The following is a 26,807-nucleotide window of genomic DNA, read 5'->3' as shown; positions in this document are numbered from 1 at the left end:
CTTCGATTTTTTGCATCAACTTGAGTAGCGTTGATGTCAGACTAATTGGTCTGAAAGCTTTTGGCATAGTTTATCTTTTTTGACTGCTTTAGGTATGAACACCACCCTGACATTCCGCCAGCTTGCCGGGACATGTCCCGAAGTAAAGCTGGCACAAAAGAGGTTGATGAGCTCGGACATTATAATCTCGTCCGCTTTTTGTAAGAAGATGGGAAGAATACCATTCGGACCCGGAGATTTTATTGGTTCACAGGAGCTGAGTGCCCAATTGATTGAAGCCTCCGTAAACAGTGGGCGCGCAAGTAGAACCGAGTCGCTTGACACATTGGGCGACGACTCAACTTGCTGTTGCGCGCCGACGTTGCTTCCAGTGGACACTGTGGAACCAGGAAAATGCGTGTTCATAAGAATCTCCAACGTTTCCCTAGTAGTAACAGTGAGACTGCCATCTTCATTTTTCAATTGGCCAAGGCCATTGTTATGGTCCTTGGCTAACGCTTTTTGGAGTCGCGTCGCCACAGGCAGAGTCTGGATGCTTTCGCAAAACTTGACTCTGGACTTTCTTTTGGCTTTGCGAAGCTCTGCGTTGTATTTGGTGAGAGATGCCCTGTAGGCCTCCTAGGTTGCTGAGCGAGTCATTCCACCAGGGCACGTCGTGGCAGACTGCCCGCGTGATTAACGGACCGGATTTCTGTATTGTTCTCTCCTGGGAGAGTTTGCCTCAATATCAAAAACGATATGCCTGTGGTCAGATAAACTTGGTTCGTCAGAGACATGCCGGATTTGACCTTCTAAGCTGCACAGAGTGAGGCCTAGAACCTCATCTCTGATAGAATTAACAAAAGTGGGCACATTCCTTACATTGCATACAGTGACATTGCTAGCAGTTAATTATTCAAGTAGGTACTCACCCCTATTATTTACATCCGTGCTGCCCCAAATCGTGTGGTGGGCGTTGGCATCGCAGCCGATCAGAAACGGCACGTTGATGGCCCTGCAGTACCGCACGAGAACGGCAACCTCGGATGGCGATATGTCGTCCTTGTCGCCCGGGAAGTATGCGGACGCCACGACCAGGTGCTGATTCCCCGTCGCTATTGGCACTTGGCGCCCCTTGTTTCCAGTGTCAGCGTTTCTTTCCAGGTTTATTATTTTTTCGTATTAGCCCTTTATTTAATACTTTGCTGTAGCGAATATTACCGTATGTATTGAAAAAATGGACTAATTTCGGATGGCGTACAAAAATACAAAAGATAATGCAATGAAACAAATGATCCTTAAATACTACGTTTACTAAGCCTTCTATAAAAATGCTTTGACGACCTACCCGGTGGCTTCACAGCGGTTCACCGGAACCTTCGTGATGGCCGATCAAAAGATAGACGTCTGCATATTATTCAACTCTTTCGTGGCCTTGGCAAACAGCTCATTTTCCGTTTAGGCCACAAAATTATTATGGTGAATCCTATGTTTGAGCTTTACCTAATTTTTTTGAATGGTAGCAGTTGGGGAACGTTTGGAGAGTTGGTGATATTCGGTACAACATTTATCTTCAGCCGATTCATTCACCTAGTGATCTCTTGGCACGATAGACCAAGGCCAGGGACGACCAAAAGACTTGCGCGATACTTCTTGATGCAGGCGCCAATTTTCCGGTAGGTAGTTCGTACTGTATCTTGGTATCTTCTCGTTCTCCGTAAACCCCAAACGAAACAACGGCGGCCTAAACATTCTCTTCTCGCTGATCGTCAGCCACAGAAGGATCTTCTTTGGTAAGGTATACTTGACGTCATCACTTATCTTCTTGGTGGGGGACGTAAAGTACCCGGTTCTCTACCAGTTGTTACCGCCCAGCGTCAAGTAGTTTTCATCGCCCATTATGACCGCGACATCGTGCACCTTCAGCCATTCGCTGGGCGATTGCACGCTACTCAGACACAGCCAGTATCGACTGACGCTTCCAAATAAAAATGTCCATTTTGGCCCAGTACTTCTTCACCATTTAGCCGGTTGTTCCGACCTCCCGACCCAAGACGCGGAACGATGAGCCCATCTTGCTCTCGGTCTTCATCTTCAGCTTCTGCTGCACGTTAGAGTCGCGCAGCACTGTGGCCGGGTGGCCGGAACCAGGTTTCCGTTCAACGCTTTCGCCGTTCTAGCGAGGGATACGAAGTGCTTCACCATGTCCAATTTTTTCGCTACGGGGTGAGCTGGCAGTACGAACAAAGCATCGAGCGTAATTGTTTGACTGTTTTCGCCATGGCTGCTGCATGCAAATCAACTGGTAACGCGGCACGAAAAGTCGCTCAGTCCAGCTTGTTAATGCATATATTATGCTTTATATGCTATATTGCTAATGCTTTACTGAAATGCAGGCCCTTTTTGGTGCCCCAAAAACTAGCACCCTTGGCGAGGGCCAGTCTGGTCAACCGCACGCTACGGCAGTGATTCAAAATACACATCTAAATAATTAATATAACGAGAAAAATATACAATTCACTACAAAAATGATTATTGAATCAGTAAAAGAAATGTCTGAATTGTGGTGTTCATATGTTATCAAATATTTGAACTTCTAAAACCTTGATCTATTTCGTTTCGAGTAAATTTTTGGGATAAAAGTGGCGTAATATGGGTCCGTCTCGTAATTCAAACATTCATTCAAACCCATAAAAGAATATCGTGTTCAAGCTGAATAATTATAGTATTTACTACCTATTTCCACTTCCTGGTGCAACACTGTCAGTCAAAGTATTACGTATCATGTGCTGATCCAAGATTATTTTTATACAAGCGCAAAAAACTCTCTAAGAGTGCATTCAATTTATGAGGGAAAAGTGTGACAAAAAAGTTCACCAGGCGTACCTTTTTGTCTAGGTCGCCACACTCTGTGCTCATCTGTTTATATACTCCGTACCCATTAGAGAATAAGCAATACGCTAAACGCCATCACTACACTAGATCATATCTGGGAAACTGATCATCAACGTGTGGTGTTCGCATAGATGTTATCTTAGACGCATGAAATTGTCTGAAACATTAATTCAATTGTAGCTTTCGTTTTTTTCTTACACTTTCTTTCACACGCTCTATTATATCATAGTCCTGTATGAATAGACAACTGAAATAATCGTTTAGGTCTAAGTATCAGCTTACTCAGCTATTCAATACCATTCATTGTTATGATAATAAAAATTAAAAATTTGAGCAATTCGGTATTCGATAACAGATGTAATAACCTGTAGGCGCATTATTCCTCCATAGGTAATAATATACTGTTTGACTTATAATGAAATTAATAATTTATTATGGAAGGACCAGACTAGAATACTTTCTGATTTTTTATATTGACCACGCGAAAAAATACAATCTTTGGCATATCAAGATAGCAATCCAGTATGAATTACAATCAGATGTTACAACGTATTTTAATTTAAGATTCATTTTTTATGTATTGCGAACGCGAAAATTAGAGAAATAAAATTCACTTTAATACCAAATTTATTATCACACCATGGTCATTTTGTAGAATAGTGGGATTTCGAATTTGGCATGCCCCGATTTTGGCAACACAAAATATTTTACTTCCAAAATATGCTTAAATATCAGTCAGTTTCCGCATACATACTTTAAATGACGAAAAAATATTCCCCTAAGTGTGTACATGAAAAAAAGTTTGCGGTTATAGAATGTTTCGAACAATAATATTTTCATTGCCGTAGGATAACGTCTTACCGCAGGTCGCCAAAAACTTACTTGCACTGCACGGATAGCTCTTGCCGGATTTTGTAAACATAAAAAGGTTGAAATCTTTGATCAATAACATTTAGTCAATTTCTAACGCACCTACATTCAAATTTTTCATATCAAAAAAGGGTCTCGACTTTGGCACGGTTTCGATTTTGGCAACATAGGCCACACGCATTTGTTGCCAAACTCGAAATCCTACTGTAGTAGGTATTGACCGTTTAATTTCAAATAATGTACGGATCATTTTGCACGAGCAATATTACTTTCCTGAAAAACACAAACCGAAAGTATTCACTATCTAGAGTAATTTTCTTACTGAAACACTTGATTTTGAACGAGATCACGTACTCGACTAATGACAATTACAACTTAATTTTGTAAAACATCAAGCATTTGACATAGGGTAACGACCCCAGAATTCGCCCCTTTTATCAGGTTTTTATGCTGTAAATTGAATAAATCGCCATATTATTATAAAATCAGCCCTGCACTCAGACAAGTAGGACTATATATTAATATTCTATCTATTTTGGCTATTCGGAATCGCGAAAATTGAAATTTGATAGCAAAAACCCCAATTTTGTGCAGGAACCTCTAGTACCACATTTCGCCCATAGCGATCCAAAATTCGTCCCCCATGTGACCCAGATTTCGCCCACTTGTTATTTGTTGCAAATTTCCCAAATAACCTCAATTATTTTGTTAGAATTGTTGTTACTATTATTTAACTTTAACATTATGTCTATCCAGTGCTTAATATGGCAATCAATTTGTAGCAGGAATTCGTTAAATGTAAATCTAAATTGAAATAAACTGATCATCATCACCTCCTGATACCTGATTCAGTAAAACTAAAAAACACAGAGAAGGTGGGTTTTTACTAAATGTTTATTTTCATTGCAGTAAAATAAGGCTTTTGCCACTCGTCAAAGATATTTAAAATGAATGGTCCTGTTGGTGCTTTTTCTGGTCCTTTGCTGACTTCATTTTCACTATTGATATGTGGGATATCAGTGCCTACAGAATGGTACAATGTTTATTTTAATAGTTTAAATAACCTTAATGATTACTTATATCATTGTTTAGTAATTTTTTGGGAAAGAGTAAATGTTTACTGTGAACAATAAAAAATTAGATGAACTGGAAAATCTTGATATTGGGCTATATATATTGACTAATCGAAGGTGAGACTCGAGTCCACAACCTAACTTCTTCCCCAAGAAATAACTAAGCTTAACTGCTATATAGTCAATAAAAAGTCGAAGAAAAAAAATTATTTAGTAAATTACTGTCTGTAAATGGGTATGCCGGTTTATTGTATTAAATATTCCTGGTAACTGGTAAGCATACCCATCTTACCTACTCAACTAGGATATTTTTGGACATAACTTGGAATTCTTAACTAGCATTTTTGGTTAGACCGGGTTTGTAATGCTAAGATATTAGAGTTTTCATGATATTTTATCACCACGATTATTTCTTTGTTGTCTGCATTCCACATTAAATACTTTTCAAAGTTTTATCCATGACAACAATTTTATTGCGCTTATATGCTTTAAAATAGTAGACGGATTTTTCGTGTGATTTTCCAATAGTCAGATTTATTCTCATGACAAGAAAAATTGTGATTTTTAAGAATATTATGCGCGTCTTATTAATTCGTGCGGTTTTAATCTTATTATCAATTTCGATGCCGATTATTGCTAATTCAACATTTCGCTAAACCCCATTAGCCCATGTTCAGCAGGTAATTCGTTTGTTAGATGAATTCAAATGAATATGATGTGCTTTCTGCATCAAAATATTATTTATTCAATACTTTTACTCACCATTTTGATAAACATAAATCAGCGAACAAACTAATCGATTGTGACTTGCTTTTGCTTATGTGTGGCATATTTGCATATATTTGATAGATGAGGGCGAAAACTGGTTCACGTAGTAAGTTCGGCTAAGTATATACAGATTCGACCCGGGCGAATTTTAGAACTCATATGATTTACAATACCCAGTTTTCGCCCAGTGCATTTATGTTCTATTTTCAGCAGAATTGCGATAAAATATTAAAATAAAAGCACAATTATGAAATTTGAAACAGATATAACCAAATTGATGCGAAAAAAGTGCAAAGAGATACGATTTTCCATTACTTTTCCTCAATTTTATTTTTCGTGCTCGTTCTTGAAAATGGAAAAATCGCGTCTTAAATACAATACCTATTTTTCAAACCACATTAAATCATTAAAATACATAAAACAACACAACGAATTCTATTCAAATAACTGAAAACTGAGTTAAATTGAATATAAATTAAAATAACAACTTATATTTCAACTATATATTGAGTTTAATCACGGGAATACCAAAGGGAGGGCGAATTCTGGGGTGGGGGCGAATTGTGGGGTTCTTACCCTAATAAGCGACGAACCCGATTGGAAAGGCTCGCTGGAAAGACACGGATAAAAAACCTACCAACAATAAATCAAACAACATAAACATGCATGCCGAAATCCGCTGAACAAGGAACTAATTCCACGCAAGCGACGCCACACGTCTCAAACTATTTCTGCAGTCGAAGTGCATGCTAACACCATATAGGCAGCGCTACTGGGTTATAGCGCTTTAACATGTTGCTTCGAACATGACGGAAATTTGTGATGCGCACTGGTGCTGTTGTTCATATCACATACATGCAACGGTGCCAACGACGCGAGCACCTGCCCGCCATGGGTAGACACAATTCGCGGAAATCGAGGACAATAAGTATGCAAGCCCAAGAAAGTTACTGAAGCACTAGTATACTGCACATAGTTGAACGAACCTGTATTCGCTGGTTTCTTTTGAAGGACTGTTTATGGTCGTCTTTGTGCATTACGATGCAATTTAAGCATGTTACTGTCGAACGATAAATGCGATACCAATATATCAAAGCTTTGCTTACTGCTACCTATCAGACTACTAGTGAAGCCGCTTTGATAATGTACAGAAAAAAACTGTACCATGTGGAACAATTCATCGTGAAAAGAAAAACAGACAAAGAAGCCACACTACCAACCATCTTTGTAGCAATTTATTATCAGCTGATCAGCTGATTGCTAGAGATGATCCATTTATAGAATATCATGTTTGATGTAGAGTCGTTAGTATGCCCAGGAGTATTATGCCTTCGATCTGACAGTCATGAAAGACAGCATGAAAAGGTTCGTCGGAATTATAACCACTCTATACTACCATTTTTACTTGTGACGGTTTAGACTCCGTTATACAATGACTTTGTGTATCCTGTGGCTCATTTATTTATCCCGGCATGTCTCTAGAGCCAGTCATATTTCCAGATTTTTAAGTGTTACATAAAAAGCTTAAAGACCAAAATGAGTAATTACTGTGGAACTGTTCCATTGCAATTTGTGTGTGCAATTTCTAAAGCCATTTCCAGTTCCAGTAGATTATTCAAGAATATAGTAACCCTGCTCCTCGCAGATACAGTGCACTATGGGCAAAAACGAGAGAAAAAACGGACGCAATTAAGATACGGCCTGCAGGCTTATAAAATATAGGTGATCTTATGTAAAACTTCCCGCGGAATCGCAAGGTGCCGACCCCTTTCCTGTTTTCATCGGGAAGTGCCCCATTTTGCTCATTTTCCCCTATTTTAAATATTTTTCACCCTTATTGGACTGTTCCCAGCAAAGCTTTGAGAAAACAAAAGTTAAAAACCTAATAATTTTGTGTAAAAAAGTCCACAGAATCGAATAGGGCTTAACTCATTTAGTTTAGAGCACTTTTTTTTTGGTCGAGCTCCTGTTATCAAACCGACCATACACACTTAACAAAAAGCACCGAATTCGGTAAAATTTTACCGAATTCTAAACAGCTGAACGTTCGGTAAAAATTTCGATGGTGCCAATCGACGTTTACAGATCATTAGTAATGTTTGGTGCAATAAAAAATTTTACCGAACGTTCAGCTGTTTAAATTTCGGTAAATTTTACCGAATCGTTTAAGTGTGTACCAAAGAGGAATTCAACCTAAAAAATTAATGTGCTCTAAAATAAATGAGATAAGCCCTATTCGATTCTGCAGACTTTTTTACACAAAATTAGTAGATTTTTGCGGTTTGTTTTCTCAAAACCTTGCTTGGAGTAATGCAATAAGGGTGAAAAATGTTAAAAATAGGGGAAAATGTGCAAAATGGGGCACTTCCCGATGACAAACAGGAAAGGGGTGGGCACCATGCGATTCTCCGGAAAATTTTACATAAGATCACCTATATTTTATAAGCCTGCAGGCCGTATCTTAATTGCGTCCGTTTTTTCTCTCGTTTTTGCCCATAGTGCAGTGGTGGAAAAAAATTGCAGGTACGCAATACGGTTGGAATTCTGGGTCAAGGAATTCAGAGAGGTATTCAGCGAAAAGTTCGAAAGTTTGTCAGAAAATACAAAGAATTATTTTGTCCGCTTAATAACCTATAAACACACAAAAATATATACTTACATATTTTGTAATTTATTTTCTCATGGAAAAATTTAAAAGTTTGTGCGACTAAATGGAACAGAAATGGAATCTTTTCGAAATGATCACATTGAAATTCATCACTGTATAACCTTTGTTGCAGGGATGGTTCGATCACTTTGACTCAATTTTGATTCATTTGACAGTACCGTCTCAGCCGAGCCAAATATGACAATGTTATATATGGGACATTTGCAGAACTAGTTCTAATCTACAATTTTTCTGAACAAAGTTTTGCTGTATCGTTTGTAGTTACGGTGCTACAACGCTAGTAACTCATCAGTGACTAAATGAACGTTCATTTAGTTACTAACAAGATACTAGCATTGTAGCGCCGTAACTACAAAAGATACAGCAAAACTTTTTTCACTAAAATTATAGATAATAACCTGTTCTACAAATGTCCCATATACAAGTTTGTCATATTTGGCCCCGTTAAGACGGTACTGTCAAATGAATTAAAATTGAGTCAAAGTGATCGAACCATCCCTGCTTTGTTGGAACTAGGGGGTGCGCTGGGGGATGGTGTATGGCGCTCTAGGAGATATTTGTCTCCCCTAGACTTGGCTGCTAAGCCGCTGGGTAATACGTACCATCCATCGGTGCCTTGTGCATAAAATAGACCCTAGCATATCCTCTTATCCGGCTATCCCTATCCCCACCACCTCATGGTATACGAACAACCTCATTGGAGATAACCAACCCCGGTGGAGATTAAGACCGTTTGCTGACAGGGCAGGCTCTTCCAAACTACGTTGGTCCTCCGGCAATACTGTGGGGTTGGTCTCGGGCCTCGCAAGCCAGCACCACTAAAAAAACGAAAGCAACGAACGATTAAGTAATAACTCAGATAACTCAGAACAATCGGTAAAGACCCAGGCGACGAAAACGGACTAAAGTTTAGAAATTAAGAACATGGGTGTGTCGGTCTCGGAATTTTCTCGGAAGTACCCGCGTGTTTTCTGAAAAAGTGAAGTTCGACGTCGTAGGGCTGCAGGAGGTATGCTGAAAAGTAACGACGATACGTACGCATAGGGGTGGTCACATCGTCTACCAGACCTGTGGCAATACAGACGGACTGGGCACAGCTTTTAAAGTGATGGACGAGAAGCAGAAGCGGGTGATCGGGTGATGGCCAATCAACCCCCGAATGTGCAGATTAAGAACTAAGGACCGTTTCTTTATTATTAGCGTAGTTAACGTGCACAGCCGGGAAGTACCGATGCACACCTACGTGCACACCTGGAAATACCGATGATGACAAAGACTAATTTTACGCGTAGTTGGAGCGCACCCGCAAACGAACGAAAACGGCCTAAGACTTGTCGACTTCGCCACGTCCAATAACATGACCATACGTAGTACCTTTTTCCAGCATAACCTTCACCATCGGGACACCTAGAGATCACCCAACCAAACGGAATCAAAAATCGACCACGTTTTGATAGATGATCGGCATTTTTCAGACATTATCGACGTCAGAACCTTTCGGGGCGCTAACATTGATTCGAACCACTACCTAGTAATGGTTGAGATATGTCAAAACTATCTGTTGAGAACAACATACGATACCGGTGCCCGTCACTGTATAATCTAACGCGACTGAAGCAACCGGATGTCGCCGAAAGCTACGCGTTATCTCTCGAAATCGCGCTGCAGGAAAAAGGTGAGCTGAATGAAGCCCCTCTTGAGGACTGTTGGAATGTCGTGAAAACAGTCATTACCATTAACAGCGTAGCGGAGAATGTCCTAGCTCCTAGGCTGTGTGGCACCGAATCGACGAAACGAATAATTTGACGAGGAACGCCAGCAGATAATGGATGAAAAGAACGCAGCGTGGGTAGAAATGCTGCGTAGAGCCATCCGTCAGAATGTGGAGCGATACAAACAGAAGTGGAAAGAGCAAACCCGACTCTTCCAGGAGAAGAAGCGTCACCAGTTGGAGAAGGAGTGCGAGCAACTCGAGCAGCTGTGCCGCTTTCACGACACACGGAAAATCTATCAACGAATCTCGTAAAGGCTTTGTGCAACGGGCCGAAATGTGCAGAAATATAGACGGGGGTATTTTCACTGATGACCATGCAGTGATCGTAAGGCGAATTCAGCACTACGATGAACACCTGAATGGCGTGTAGGCAATAGATCGTGGTAGTCGAGGAAGTGACTTCATTGGTGCAGTAAGAAACGGAGATATGCCTATAAGCGAATGTAAATAAGCCATCCAGCGCACAGCGGAGTATTTGGTTCAAAAAGCTGGTCAAAAAGGGAAATGTCGAAACGCTTCTTTATTCATTGTGCGTCTCTGTGTTCCTAGATATCTGCTGCATTAGTTGGCAGCCATTTTGAATTCTTTTGTTTTGTTTTCGAATTGCACCAGCTGTCGTAATATCGATGTTTTTGGAGCGATGAAATTTCTTTTGACAATTACCAAGATTTATTTCTATTTTTCTTAAAGTTGGTGTTAATTATCAACGTGAATAAAAATGACTCTCTAATTAGATGATATGTGACATGTTTTAGTCTTGGAAGAAAGTTTTTTTACAGCTTAAACATAGTTTAAAGGAAGGCTGAAGGAATCTACAATTTTGATAAAGGGTTTTTTGTTTCAAAATTGTTTTTGTTTATCTTCCGGGTCCGTCCGGGCTGGAAATTCGTTACCGTCTGAAAGAGTAGGGTTCTGACTAACCATCCATGGTAGGACATTTTGCAAAAATTGGCGAATTCGAGATTTATCTATTTTTTAATCACGCTAGGTATTTGCATGTTTTGTATTATTTACGTTTCTTTGTCTTTTTACTAAACAGAATTCACTCAAACATCCAACAAAATAGTTTCTGAACAATTGTTTACAGTTGCAGGAAGATATATGCATCGTTGAAATTTAATATCTTAAAAGAAAAATACACGACTCTTTTACACAAAACATCACAAAAACTGGCGCCCATAGCAACTCGTAACCAAGATCGTATTTCCCAAAAATGAATTACTAGGGATCAGTAGAAACAATATATTTTATACATGGAGCAGCGAATCCAGGAAATCAGAATCTCTTCAGAAACAATTTACAGAATCGAGCAAATGAGTTAAACGACTGTTGTTAAAACTAATTATTAGGCACCTAGGTAGCAATACAAATTACCATAACGTTTATCAAATTATTTAACTCTGCCGAGGACCTTCCCATCTAATAAAACCGAACGTGTGAGAAATAGCAATATTGATAGAGGATACTTCTTTGCCCATTAGGCCCCCCTAGAGGAAGAATATAAAATTTAGCTGATTCACTGAATTTTCTTTTGTCATTCAGTCTTGAATAACTAGTAAACGGCGTTATTTATTAAGAATAAAAGCAAGATCACGCAGTTAGCTTTAAAGGACGATGCCGAACTAATAAAAAAGACGTTGTATGTTCTCAGTTGGGTGGTGCTGCTAGAATCAGCAGGATCGTTATACTAGTCCCGTAATTGTCCTGTACTCTAATAGCTGACTGCGAAATCTGTCGATAAAAAAGACGTAAGTCTCAAAGACGTTAAAGTCCAATGTCTAAGGTTTTGCATTTAAATTCGGAACAATAGCAAATATGTGTTCATTTATTATTTCGACTTGGTCTGGTGATAATATTGCAAACACAATCCAATTCACCTTCTGATAAACTTCTCTAAACATTTCATTTTACAGTTAAATTGGTATCTTAAAAAATATAGCCTTTGTGTAAAGACAGTTTATATATTAAGCAGTACCAGGGGCGGACTGGGAGCCAAAGGGCCCATCGGGCCTTTGAGATTAGGGGCCCCAGTTTGCAATATTCTCATGATAGTAAATTAACACAAAAAACGACATCTACTCAAAAGACATCAGCGTTGGACAGTGTCAAGACAGTAAATGAATATGGGCTTTATTTTGTAAGTCATGTCGTGCAACTCGACTTGACTCAGGCACTGTCAAGTGTCGAGTACGGGGAGAACGAGCAGCGGTTCGATGCACGATCGAAACAAAACAAACTCAGTCGTCATTAGGACCGAGTCACCAGCTTTTAGCGTGTGCGTCATATTAGCGGTTCACGTTACTTTAGTTTGGACGCATTTTTCTTCGACCCAATCTTCGCTACTTTGAATTTTAGTTTGTTCAGCCACCATCACAGATGTTATTCTATCGACAATATCCATTTCATTGGCAAAGCAGACGAACTAACTAGATTTGCTGAAGATTGTGCCTGTGTGTTGCTCCGTTCCTAACATCTTGTAGCGGTATGTCGAACAGCCCACATGAGAGACCATCACGTTGATAAAGTTCCCTGCTAGGTTTGAATGGCCATGATTTTACGGTCGATGGTATCATACGCAACTTTCAAATCAATGAAATAATTGTGCGTTGAATTCTGTATTCATGGACTTTTTGGAGAATCTGTCGCAGCGTGAATATTTAATTCTTTACTGACCGTCCTTCAGCGAACCCGGAAGAGCACTTTCCACATACTGATGAGCGCCACTGTGCATCTTTGCCACCAATGCAGCGTTTTCCTCATCTATCACCCATTTCTATTTCTGCAGATTTTGAGTTATAAGGTTAATGACATGCAAAATTGCAAGTATCAAATAAGCTGATTTTATAAATGATAGGATGTCAACAGTTCATTATATATGAGTAGCTTGCTGCGTCTACACGTCAGAACAGAGAAAAGAATCGAAAGACCAGGATTCTTATTTCATAGTGCAGGCGATTCCCGTGCCGAGTTATGGCTATCCCTGAGATTCAACTCTTGGATTCCCCTATAAGAATACTGCTTCTATAAGCAAGGTATTCTGTGCGAATCCTCTGCAGAATTTCTTCACACGATTCCAATGTGAGGAATCTAAGACTCTTCGCGAATCTTTTTGGTTCGTCCTGGTAGAGGCAAAAAGAACCCACCGTCTAAAACGCCAGTACGAATAGCGCGTGCTCGCCAGTCCAGGTTCGCCAGCAACGACACACGGAGTTTCTCAAAACGGTCAGGTGCAAGAATTTGGCCATGCCTGTGATGTGCAATGATAGTGCTGGCAACCTGCTTACTGACAAAACGACGGTAGCAGCCAGGTGGAGTATTTCCAGACGCTGTTGAATAGAGAAGTAAACACGAAGATCAGTAGGTACAGGATAAGAATTTTGAGCGACGGCCAAACTGTGGAGCCACCAACACAGGAGGATGTTAAGAGGAAAATCAGCTGAAAAACGGTAAGGTTGCTGTAAAGGATGGTATCCTGGCTGAACTTCTAAAAGCGAGGAGCGAGCAGCTGTACGAAATAATTCGCCGCCTCATTGTTAGGAACAGGATATGGGTGGAAAAAAAATTTCGGAGGAGTGGTTGATTGGCCTCATTTCCCATTATTTTAAAAAAAGAGATCTACTCGTGAGTAAAAACTATCGAGGCATTACGTTGCTCTCCCTATGCCTATAAGGTGCTCTCCATACCCTGTGTTCTAGAGTGAGACCGTTCTGCGGAGTTCTTCGTCGGCGAGTACCAAGCTGGTTTTCATGAGGATATTTACCCTGCGTCTATTAACTGACGAGTTCCGGGAGTACAACTTGCAGACTCATAATTTTTTATGGATTTTAAGGCGGCATACGATTCAGTCAAACGAAATGTGCTGTGACACTTAACGCTAGGACATGGTTTCCCCACAGAACTAGTTACGTTGATTCGTGTGACGCTGGATGAGTAAAAATTGTTTATTTTTATTTTGGTATTGGTGCCGAAGAAGAACTGAATGGGGAACAATATGAAGTAGTAGATGAATTCATATATTTTGGTATGCTCGTGACATGTGACAACGATGTAAGCCGCAAAATAAAACGACTAATTGCAGCTGCGAATTGGCCTTTACGCAGGTATTACATTTTGTAGCTGAAGTCCCGTAGCTTGCAAATTCGCATAAAATTGACGCTCTAGAGAACGCTAATCCTCTCGGTGGCCCTTTACGAACATGAATCATGGAGGCTAAAGGAAGTTGATCGACGAATGCTTCGGGTTTTAGCGTAAAATTTTGCAAAATGCAAAACGGAGTGTGGCGCAGACGCATGAATCACGAGCTGTATTAAGAATGCAAATATGTTGTCATAATGAAGATAGCACAGTATGACAGGCTGCGCTGGGCTGATCACGTGGCTAGAATGTCCGACGAAAGAGCAGCCAAAATTATTTTAAGCAGATAATCAAGAAGAGGCCGTAGACTTCGGAGTAGACATCGCACTGATAGATGTGCGCTATCGAGGATTATGCATGTTCAGCTGGTGTTCGAGGGGTTTGAAGAAATGTAGCCCAGGATTGAGTGCTGGAGGACCATAATTCATTCGGCACTGGATCGATAACGGACCGTCGCCACTGAAGTAAACTAAGTATGGAGCTTAAGCCTGAACATTCCTGAGTCGTAGGAAAAGTATTGATGAAGCAGAAATTTTGGCTTGAAGTTTGGGGCCCCAACCGTCTCATTTGAGGCTTAATTTTCAATCATCAAATCGTATGATTTCATGAATCATGGAGCCCCAGCAATTGAACATTCGTGAGTCGTAGAAAAAGTTTAATTGAAACAGAAATTTTGGTTTAAAGTTCGGAGCCCCAACAGTCCCATTTGAAGCTGAATTTTCAATTATCAAATCGTATGATTTCATGAATCATGGGGCCTCAGCAATTGAACATTCGTGGGTCGTAGAAAGACTGAAATTAACTTAACTGGACTTAAATTAACTGAAATAAAATTTTTGGAAAATCTCATTTTGTGTAACGACGAAATTTTTACTGGGGCCCACCGGGCATTTGCCCGGTTGCCCGGTGGGCCAGTCCGCCCCTGAGCAGTACCATGTACCATGTTTGTTTGCTCATTATTTAGCAGACCTTTAGGTGCTATTCAGTGTTACCGAAGATATCATGCTTCAAAATAAACAGAATCTTGAATTTCAGCATTATATGATGTTTATTAGGTAAAACACGATTTAAAAGGTTAGAATATTACTTTTAGGAAATAATCTAAAGTTTGTAAACTTTTACAACTTTTTACAGCGATTCAAGCTCGAAGACGCACTGGAATAATTTTGACCAACTTTTTGAGACAAATACGCCTCTGTGCAGCGGCTGAAGAACAACAAAGAGGCACTGGAGCTTTACTTATTAAAATTGCCCAGGCCAATTGATTGTTAAGATTTTGGGTATAGAACAACTTGACCAAACTCGTGTTTTAGTCTTTGGCCTTGAAATGTATGGACGGTAAGGGAAAGTAATGAAGAAGGGTTTTTTTTGGGAATGGTGAGAAAAGAGTGTAAAGGAAGGGGGGGGGGGGGGTAATAGGTAGCTACACTTAACAAGTTGTCTTTGTGACTCGTGTCGTTTGTGACGTGTGTGACTAGAACCATTGTTTCAAAAAAAAATATATATAGAACAACTACCGGAGGAGTGGAAAGACGGGAGAGAAGAGCGATAAACTGGATTGTGGTATTACCGAGCGATCACTATCCTGAATACCGCCTACAAAGTGCTTTCCCAAGTCATCTTCCACCGACTATCGCAAATAGCCAAAAGATTTGTGGAAAGTTCCTCCAGAAGTGCCGCAAATTCCGAGTCCACACGGACCATCTGTTCATTGATTTCAAAGCCGCATATGATAGTGTAAACCGACCAGTGCTATGGAAAATTCTTTAAAATCTTTTTGCATTTTTAAGATGACCGTGAATCCACCTATTAGGGTGATACGAACTTTTGTTTTTTTTTAATTTCAAAAAAAAATTTCTTCAAAAAATTGCAGAACATACCAAAATTAGCAACTTTGTTGAATATGGTAACTATCTATCTCTTACCGGTTGCGAAATATAATGATGTGTTAAAAAAGAGCAGTTAAAAACCAACTATGCTCAATAACTTTGCACACGTTTTTTTATTGCTTTCGAGTGTTCTACAGAGTTATTCAGTATGCTAAAATACATATTTTTTCTGAAGACTGGTTGTCACTAGGACGCACATGTAATAAATTATGAAATATATGAAAAAAACATTCGCACTATTCAAAAAAAAATTAATTTCGGGCAACTTCACGCAAACCAGATAGCCATTAGGTGAAAGTACTATATTTTGAGTATTTTAGCGAACTGAATAATTTTGTAGAACATTTTAAAGCAATAGGAAAATCGTATGCAATGCAAAGTTATTGGGTATAATCGACTGTTAAGTGCTTTTTTTAACTCATCATTATATTTCGCAACCGTTAAGAGATAGATAGTTACTATATCCAACAAAGTTGCTTATTTTAGTAGCAACTTTTTTGAGATTTTTTTTTTGGAATTGGCCATTACAAATATTTAAAAAAGTTTTTGTCCCTCCGGTGTTGGGTAGCTGAAGGGGGGGGGGGGGGGTCGAAAAAAAACAAAGAGAATTTTTTAATCTAGCAAAAAATATATAGATTTTAGGCATTTTTGCTTAAAGGTAAAACATGAAAACCAAATCTATTCTTGCTTTTAATAAATACGTTGTAAATTTTCATGCAAAAATCTACGAACAAAAAGACAAAAACGAAAGAAAATTTTTTTGGCCGGCTTTCGGAAATTTCACTGTTTGAACTTCCATTTCTATTTTGTGCTAGAAGCGTTAACTCAACTCGTACACTCACTTTTCGAGTTTTCAGGCTGTAGAGCCCACAGACAATGGATTTTATAAAAAAAAATTAACTCATATTCTACAAATTATTTTTTTGCCCCCCGATTTTTTAAGCCAATTTCCAAGGGGTGGTGACAAAAACTTTGAAAATGATTTGTAATGGCCTTATTTAAAAAACAAAACTTCGTATCACCCTAATAGGTGGATTCATGGTCACCCTAATAGTGCAAAAAGATGCGCTATATTTCATTATTAAACTTCTCCGAAGACACCACCCTTGAAACATTTCGCATTTTTTACCCAATTGTCAATGTCCGCACTTTTTCGAAACCGGACCACTGTGCACCGGAATTGACCCTTGGATTTATAGATGTTCATTCAACTCATATAAAAAATTATGTGTAACTGTTAACTTTAAATTGTTAAAAGATGTCACCCCTAGCTTACATCGGTAACATTAACTTTAAAAAAAAAGTTGCTACAATTGTTGCTGTAAGCCTCGCCATTTAGCTACCGTTTCGAGACGCGCCGAATCATGTGACGAGCCACAGTGACGGCGCCACCGTAGTTAGCGTGCTTGCACATTGTGTTCGTTGGGTAGTAAGAGCGAAACGGATAATAAAATAGTAACATAATCAAAACAGCACCATTTCAATTCAACCATCGAACAGTTGTAGCTGAAACCGTTTGTTTATACTAATGAAAACGTACCAAGTCACGAAGACCCGTTCACGGGCTCGTTCATTGTTATCATCCGCATGTTTCCATTTCATTTCCTCGCGTGGCTTAGCCGGAAAACTAGTAGTAGTTAGTGGAAAAAAGCGAAAGTGCACTACGAGGCGTTTGTTAGAGAACATAATTAGTAAGAAAAATGGGCCCCTTTTACTTACGAATTATCTCCGTTTATACACACCTCTGTCCAACCAATACTAGCAGAATTGGAAAAAAGATCACCAACACAACAATTGCTTTCGGTTGGAAAAACTTTACCCTACCTGTCTACATCCTGCAGCGGAGCGGACGTCTGGAGCTGGGAAAACCACCCCCGTCAAACTAGGCAAGCTTACAAAATACATACGACACCGGCGGTAACAACGGGCAGCTTTCCGCCCGCCACGCTTCGATTGTTTAATTAATATATAAATAGACTAAACCTCGGAAAATTCGCAACCAGTATACTTTCTTCTCTCAAACCATCTATAGGAGTATCGCAATGAAATTAACGGTAAGCTGCTGATATCCTGGTGAAGTTAAAAATGTGCAAATGTTCTAAAGAGAACACACTAAGAGGACTGCTAAAAAGTGACACTACGGTGGAATAGCGAAACCATGTGATGATGCCTTCAAACAATAGAAAGAAGCTGTGGCTTGAAATGTGATATTTGGAACAAGTTATGAACAATGAACACTGAATGGTATGAACTGTATAAGTGAATAGGCATACAATGGAAATCCTAACGTGATAATGAAAAACTAACCAAATATTTGATTTGGAACGAATGTGATTCAAATGACATGACAACATAAATATGTTTGGTGATATTACAAGGAAACATCCATTAGGAACTAGCAAATATCCAGAAACGATGAACCAATTTGCCGTGAACAGTTCAAAATACTGTAAATGGGACATCAGTTTCTAATCAGTTTAACATGTAAAACGAAAGATTTATGCAACTTTTACCAGCAAACATTGCGATCAGAAAATACAAGGCAGTGCTCTGGAAGGCAGCGGTGAAAGTCAGCAATGGAAGAATATTTGGATGTCACACAGCAAACTCACAATTTATGTGAAAAAAGTCTTTAGTTGTATCGAGAAACGTGCCTGTCCTATTTTTTCATATCTAACCATCGTTACAGCTCTCAACGCTATCAAGGACCCCCTTGCTGGATAAGTAATTCTGACTTAAAATAATGAAGAAACTCTAAGTGAGAGGGGCCCTTTAGCCACATGCTTGGTTGATTTGCTCTTTTTATTTCGTTTTGGTCTTTTGACTACAGCGCTTTAGCCAAACAGAATTCGAAAAAATGATGTATGTGACAAGTATAGAGTTACTTATTATCTACAATATGATTGAAGAAAGTATAGTTTGATCTTTTTTATTTATAGCGCTACACAGCTGAAATGATGTTAGTAACAAGAAAGGTGATTATTTTTTTGCTAGCGGGGTAGCAGCCCCATAGCACCAAAAGTATAAAAGAGAAAACTATACTTTCTTCAACAATATTGTAGATAATAGAGATAATTGAAGAGTTGATTTCAATTGCCCTATACATCAGTTTTTCGAATTTTGTTTGGCTGTGGCACTATAGCCAAACGAGCAAACAGAGTGGTTCAAATCATGCTTGCAGAAAGGTTACTGAGTCTGCTTTGACAAGCGAGTGGTGCTGGGTTCGAATCTTAATAGAAGCCTGCCATTCAGTGTTGAGTAACTTTAGCATGCATTTATTCTCAGGCATCCTTGGGAAGCTTCTATAATGCTTGCTTCATAATAGCCCAGTATTTTTCGATGGGCCTTAGTCCCGGTGCATTGGGGGGGTTCATGTCGTTGGGTACAAAGGTAACCCCATTGGCTTTGTACCACTTTGAATAGTGGCACGGAGCTAGATCCGGCCAGAAGATCGTAGGGCCCCCGTATTGCATCGACAGAGGAAGCAGACGCTTCTGTAGACACTCCTTGAGGTAGATCTGTCCGTTTACAGTCCCGGTAGTCACGAACGGAGCACTCCGTTTGCCACATCATGTATTTCTTGGCAAATTTTAAAACTTTTTGCATCCTTACTTCCTCCGGAATATCAAATTTGTGCTAGGCGGTGAAGTACAGTAGCCCCGGAAGTCCGCCTTGACGTAAGTCTCATCATCCATGTCTGTTTGTCTGTGCCTTGACGGTATCACAATAGATCAAAATGCTGGTCGTGGTGATAATGTTCATATAGGAAAAAAAAACTCGAAGTGAGCAACATTTTTAAAGCAATCGTGGGTCGTCAAACAACACCTACCTTAAGTACCTCGTTAGTCAGCCAAATCGAAATGGCTTACAGTTAAAAACTTCGACTTTTCTACATGCCTTTGCATTCGTGTCCCGACCTCTATATTTTCAAGGTATCCAAATTTTTAAGAGAGTTTGTTTAGCTGATCATGAGCGAAAATATAAATAGGCCTCATGGAGTTACGAAGGCATACGACTTTTAACACCCTGTTTTTAGGCTAATTTCAATTTTTTTTCTGGATAGCACGAAAGACAAGTAAATTCGGCTTTTTTGCATTTTAATTACTTACTTACTTATGTGTCCATGTCCGCCGGTCCGGCGGAACAAAGGAATGAAATCAGAGATCTCCACTTGGCTAAGCACCGTCGCCATGAGCCTCTGGGTCTGCCTCTTCTACGCTGTCCTTGTGGATTCCAGTCGAGTGCTTCTCTGCAAACCTCGTTCGCTCCTTTCCTCAAGGTGTGTCCGATCCACTTCCACCTACGTTCACGAATTTCTGTGGCTATCGGCCGTTGATGACACCGACGATGGAGTTCCTCATTGAATATCCAGTTATCAGGCCACCTGGGACCACCACGAATGATGTATCGCAGGCACCGGTTAATGAATACCTGCAGTTTTTGCGTTGTCTCCGCTGAGACGCACCACGTTTCGCAGGCATACAGCAGTACGGTTTTAACGTTTGAATTAAAGATTCGGGTTTTCGTACGTAGAGTGATCTGGTTTGAGCGCCAAATGTCTCACAGACCTGCAAAGGCACCCCTGGCCTTCCTGATCCGTGTGGCTATATCAATCTTGGTACCACCATCGGGCGTTGTTTGGCTACCAAAATATTGAAAGGTGACTACCTGCTCAACTTGTTGTCCCGCTACTGTGAAGTTGGTGGAATTATCAGTGTTCACTAGCATTGACTTAGTTTCCGCTACATTGACTGTGAGACATGCTGCCTGGGAGCTCTCGGAGAGGTCGTCTAACTTGCTCTGCATGTCGTTTCGGCGTTGTGCGAGCAAAACAATGTCGTCGGCTAGGTCGAGGTCATTTAGCTGCTCCATCGTTAGAGGATTCCAAGGCAATCCTCGATTTGGTCTACTGTCAATTGCTCCAACTAATATCTCATCCATAACGATGAGAAACAGAAGCGGTGATAAAATGCAGCCCTGTCTCACGCCAGCAGTAACCCTTATGGGATCAGACAAGACGCCGTCGTGCAAAACCTTGCACTAGAACGCCTCGTACTGAGCCTCGATGAGATGGACTAGCTTATCTGGAACTCCTCTACGCCTAAGTGCGCCCCAGATGTTTTCGTGATTGAGTCGGTCGAACGCCTTTTCGAAGTCAACGAACACCAGCAGAAGATAGTCCTGGAATTCGTTAATCTGCTCCAATATACTGCGGAGCGTTGTGACATGGTCTACACATGATCGGTCAGCACGGAATCCAGCTTGCTGCCGCCGGGGAGTAGCGTCGATCTTCTCCTGGATCCGGTTAATGATTACTTTACAGAGTACTTTGAGAGTAATAGAGAGCAACGTGATGCCACGCCAGTTACCGCATTCCGTTAGGTCTCCTTTCTTAGGGACTTTTACCAATATTCCATGCATCCAGTCCACCGGATTTGCATTTTAATCATTGTACTTTATACTAACATTAACAATTTTGTTTTCATGTGAAAACATCTCCTCTACGGCTCCTTGAAGACAATCAATCCTAAAACATAAAATGTGCTACCATGAATTAGCGCTCGACCCAACAAACATTTTTATTTAAGAATATCTTATTCAACTATTGTACAACTAATACCCGTGGAATAAGTGCTTGATGAGCTATTATACAACAAAAAAGTTCCTTAGGGAGGGCTTACCTGAATGCAAACATTGCAATATTAAAACACTAGGTAACCTTGAAGGCTTTGAAACAAAAAAAGAAACAAATCAATTCTTGAAATGGCTCTTGAAATATTTATGGTACTTAGTTACTTAGTTGATCTTATGTCTAATGACAAGGCCTGCATAACATAATTCCTCCATCTAACTCGGTCCATGGCAGCTGGTGTCCAGTTCCATGGCCACCCAGTGCTCGCCAGATCTCGATCCACCTGGTCTTGCCACATCGATCACCGTGCCCTCTTCGTCTTGTTCCTTCCAGATTCAATGCGAAAACCATATTTGCAGTATACTTGTCAGGCATTCCAGCAACATTTCCTGCCCAACGTATACGTACAGATTTGACCACTTTCTAAATATTGGGTTCGCCGTAGAGACGCGCTAGTTCGTGGTTCATTCTTCGTCTCCATACACCGTTTTCTTGCACGCCACCAAAGATGGTTTGGCACCCACCATTCGAAAACTCCGAATGCTCGCAGGTCCCTTTCTAGCGCTTCAAGCCCATAGGAAACAACCGATCCAATTAACGTTTTGTACGGAGGCTCCGATTGTTTGACGGCAAGCGTTTATGAAGACCATAGTAGGCAAGAGTTCCGCTCATTATACGCCTTCTAATCGCACGTCTGGTATTGTTGTTCTCGGTTGCCAGTGAGCGAAGGTACATGACCTCGTCGACTACCACAAACTCATCCCCGTTTATTACCACGGTACAGTATAAGCGGACCATGATGCATTCGGGCGGGACCGCATATGCTTCGTTTCAGATTATTAGTCTTCAAACCAATCTTCTCTGTTTCTCGTTCTTATCTGGTGTACCTCCAAGACCTCAAGTGTTAGCTGACGGCATCCAACGATCAGTAAAGCAGATAAATTGATTGGATTTATTAAAAATAGTGCCCCGCACGTTGATCGCCGCTCGTCTTAAGACTCCTTGAAGTGCAATGTTGAATAGCAAGCAGGAAAGATCATCTCCAGGTCAAAATCCCGTGCGAGATTCGAATGCGTTCATCTGAAATTCTCACACAGCACTCGATTCCATCCATCGAAGCCACGATGAGGGGATGCATGGGGACTCCGGATTCGTGGCACTTTTGGAGGATCTGCCGCAGGATGAAGATTTGGTCCGTTGTAGTCCGACCCTCCATAAAGCCGGCCTGATAACTTCTCACGAACCCATTGGCTATTGGTGACAGCCGATGGAAGATGACTTACGAAAACAATTCGTGGACGGTGTTCAAGATAATGATCGCTCGGTAGTTCTTGCAATCTAGCTTATCGCCTTTCTTGTAGAATCTCATCTTTCCACTCCTTCAGTAGTCGTGGACAGCTGCCTATCTTGTCCGGCCCCATTTTAATAAGTTACGTTCTAGTACCATCTTTTCCTGCTGCTTGTTGGGGGGCACATCTTCGTTGCTTGCTGCACCAACGAAGTCCCTTCCTTCACTATCACGGTTTTTCGCCGGTGCTTCCACCTTTCGATCAGCGTACGGTTGTCTGTCAAAATACCTCCATCTTTATCTCTACGCTCATTTCGGCCTGCGGCGCAAAGCCCTTGCGAAATTCATTGAGACTTTTAGAACTTCCGTTCCGTTCGTTGCACACCTTCTTCTCCTGGATATATCGGATTTGGGGCTTACGATTTGGTTTGTATCGCTTCAAATTCTGCGGGTGGACCTACGCAGCAGTTGCAGTCCTTCTCATCCAATATCTGCTCCGTGGACAGCTGCGTCTTTCTCATCCAATATCTGCTGTCAGTCTTCGTTAAACCATTCGTTACGTTGATCGGTGTCATATGGCTTTTTGCTGTAGTGAAAGTTCATTTAGTTACTAATGAAGTATAGCATTGTAGCTCCGTAACTACAAAAGATACAACAAAACTGTGTTTAGCAACATTGTCGATAATAATTAGTTCTACAAATATCTACTAGCACCAAGATTGGAGGCGTCCAACGTGCTAGATAGCTCGTTCAGATCAAAACTAACTTGCAATTATAGAGACAATCAAGGAATTCGCGACGAATATCCCAGGACCTAGTGGAATGGAGAAGAGTTCTTGATCTTGAAGCATCTAGTGCTTCAAATTCATTGCATTATACATGTACCATGGTAAATATATAGCATTCACCATGACATGTATTTGTAGCCCAGTCGCGAATCATTTAGTTCATATTACATGCTACACTGCGTTTGAACCTTAGCTTGAACAATGTTATATTTAAAATTTTATACTTAATTGTATGTGAGTTAATTTCCAAATAAAAACCAACTATATTATATTTCTTCCAGATACTAGCCGCTACCTTGGCCGCGGTATGCACGGCAGTATTGGCACTAGAGTCGGACAAAAAAACAACTGCAGAGCGGGAGACACGTGTGGAACAAACACCAGCCGAAGACCGGCAATGGCCGACAGCAACCGTACGCAAGGTCGAAAAACGACACAGTGGCAAAAAGATTCATATCTATCTCGGCTCTAAACCAGGAAAGAATAAAAAGTCCAGCAAAAAGCCTCATTCGGACAACGATGGAGCTGAAACTCAAACGAGGAAAACTCCAGAGTTGACTACCCGCTCGGACAAGGGTGAGGATCAGGCAGCTTCAGCAACGTCTGATGTGCCGGACGTTGCCGTTGGCGAAAGTCAACATTTTGAAATCCCGGAACACAACATCATAAAAGAAAAGATCAAAATTAAACATCATCACCATCACCACCACCATAATCACGTAAAAACGGTTGTGAAGAAGGAACCATATCCAGTCGAAAAAGTTGTACAGGTGCCGGTCGAAAAAATAGTTCACGTGCCCAAACCGTATCCGGTCGAAAAAATTGTGGAGAAAGTTGTGCATGTACCTGTAGAAAAGATTGTCCATGTACCGAAACCGTATCCAGTTGAGAAAATTGTCGAAAAAATAGTCCATGTGCCGAAGCCTTATCCCGTTGAGAAGATTGTCGAAAAGCCAGTTCACATCGCTAAACCTTACCCAGTGGAGGTTAAAGTTCCATATCCTGTAGAGAAAATTGTTCACGTTGATAAACCCTATCCAGTGGAGAAAATCGTTGAAAAGGTGGTTCACGTTCCAAAGCCCTACCCAGTGTACAAGCAGGTCCATGTTCCCGTCGAAGTGAAGGTTCCTTATGAAGTTCCCAAGCCTGTTCCCTATCCAGTAGAGAAAAAAGTACCGTATCCAGTAGAGGTGAAAGTACCAGTTGAAGTAGAAAAGAAAGTACCAGTACCGGTTAAGGTTGAGGTGGAGAGAAAGGTGCCTGTTCCATTCAAGGTATATGTTCCTATAGAGAAAAAGGTTCCGTATCCTGTGCCGGTGAAATCTTCGTATCAATTCCCATTCGATAAGGACATTGGATACTCGAGCACCAAGTTACATCCATTCGAATCCCAACAACATGAAGTAAAACACTATGACGATGAATATTCCAATGGTGAAGAGGGATATCGAAGGACTACCAAAACTACCTACAAGAAAAAATCATCTAAAAAGAACAAGAAACAGCAAAGCGAGGAGTATAGGCAGCAACAGTCAAGTCAGCATTCGGCGCCAGTGACTGAGAACGTTCAAGAAAATCACTCTGGATCGTATGCCGGTAGTTCTAGCGCAGAACATCAGCAAGGTTATCACAACGGAGCTCACTACACGCATACCACGATCTATCATTCGCCCTCTTCATCCCAGCAGCAGCAGCAACAGCAGCAACAACAGCATCAACCACAGCAACAAGATCAACAGCAATACAATAGCCAGGAAAGTACCAATTACTTCAACCAGCAGCTAATTCAATATCACCAACAGCCAAGATACGGACCCTCGACGTTCCCTCAGCAAAGTGACTATCAGGCACAGGCTAGCAGCAACGAAAATCAATACAGCCATCACGATCACTACGGTTCCGGAACAACACAGCAGGAGGTCATGGTAACTCCCCCTTCAGCAGCAGCTGCTCCATTCAGTTTGGATTTGTCCCAACAGGGAATGCCACAGGCTTTCACATTGACTGCACCTTCCAATCCGGGTGCAGTGCTACAACTCGAATCACAGCCCCAACCGTTCCAGCTCGTTCAGCTGTCACCATTCCAATATCAAACTCCAACGGGATTCTCCTTACCAAGTACTAGATAACAGCAATCTACGATTTTCGTTTGAGTAGAAGATTGTTGCCTCTGAACAAGAAGACTGTGAATCAATCGAGTTCCCCTGCACCGTTACCGTGACCATTGGACCCGCTCCGTGGTTGGCAAAGCTATTTATGGAAGTAAATCTACAAATTTTTGAAACTCCCAAAAAAAACTATTTTTGTAAAATAGTATTTTATCGTGATTTTTATCCAGTTGTTTTCTAGTGCCCTAGTGTTTAAGTTTTCCACAAGGTCAGCTGACCATTGAGACATTTGCACACTGTCACCGTGAATGTTATCGAGTGGTTGAGTCCGCAGATGGACCTTGTACTGTTTTAATGTTTATTGATAGGAAGAAACCAAAGCTCATTATCAATGTAAGCGTGATATTAAAGTAGTTTTCTTTTCCGGGCGAATTTTCCGCTGATTTACCAATGGAGCCAATCGGACTGCGAGCGAAGAATCTCAGCCGAAAAAGTGAAGCCATGAAAAGAAAAATACTGTTAGCAAATCTTTTTGTAAATAATATACTTCCTTCTATTGAAGATACTGATTGTGGTAAGGCAAATTGATGCTCATAGTTGCAAATACATACGAATGTCGAAAAACTTAAACCTGCTTTTGATTTTATTTCTTAGCAAAGCAAAGCCTTGGGTGTAAGCCTCTGTAAGACTTGACACTTCTTCATCGACAGACATCGCAGCCGTCGCAGCCGGTTATCAGAGTACAAGACAGTGGAAAAACCGCCAAGTAATCTGGCAAGGCCCAGAAAAACATCACCTTAGGAGACAAGAAAAAGAAGAAACCACACCGTACGGAGACGGGATTGCTCGTACTGTATCAAAAACGGTTCCATTGCACTCAGTACTCACCCTGGGCTACTCGTTATTAATTCGTAGAACATCTGGACACTCGCAAGTCAGCT

At 40.8% G+C, this 26,807-nt stretch overlaps 1 protein-coding gene across 1 annotated transcript; it reads left to right on the top strand.

Moving 5' to 3' along the window:
- The first annotated feature begins 602 nt into the window (after positions 1-602).
- Positions 603-25,887, top strand: LOC128740272 (titin-like). The gene is made up of 2 exons (XM_053835811.1): positions 603-761; positions 24,040-25,887. Exons 1-2 carry the CDS (start codon positions 603-605, stop codon positions 25,885-25,887), a joined length of 2,007 nt encoding a protein of 668 aa, XP_053691786.1.
- Positions 25,888-26,807: the final 920 nt, after the last annotated feature.

Source organism: Sabethes cyaneus, chromosome 3, assembly GCF_943734655.1.
Source record: "Sabethes cyaneus chromosome 3, idSabCyanKW18_F2, whole genome shotgun sequence".
NCBI classification, from domain to species: domain Eukaryota; kingdom Metazoa; phylum Arthropoda; class Insecta; order Diptera; family Culicidae; genus Sabethes; species Sabethes cyaneus.
The sequence above is the reverse complement of the archived record's forward strand: the minus strand, read 5'-3'. Positions and strand labels throughout refer to the sequence as shown.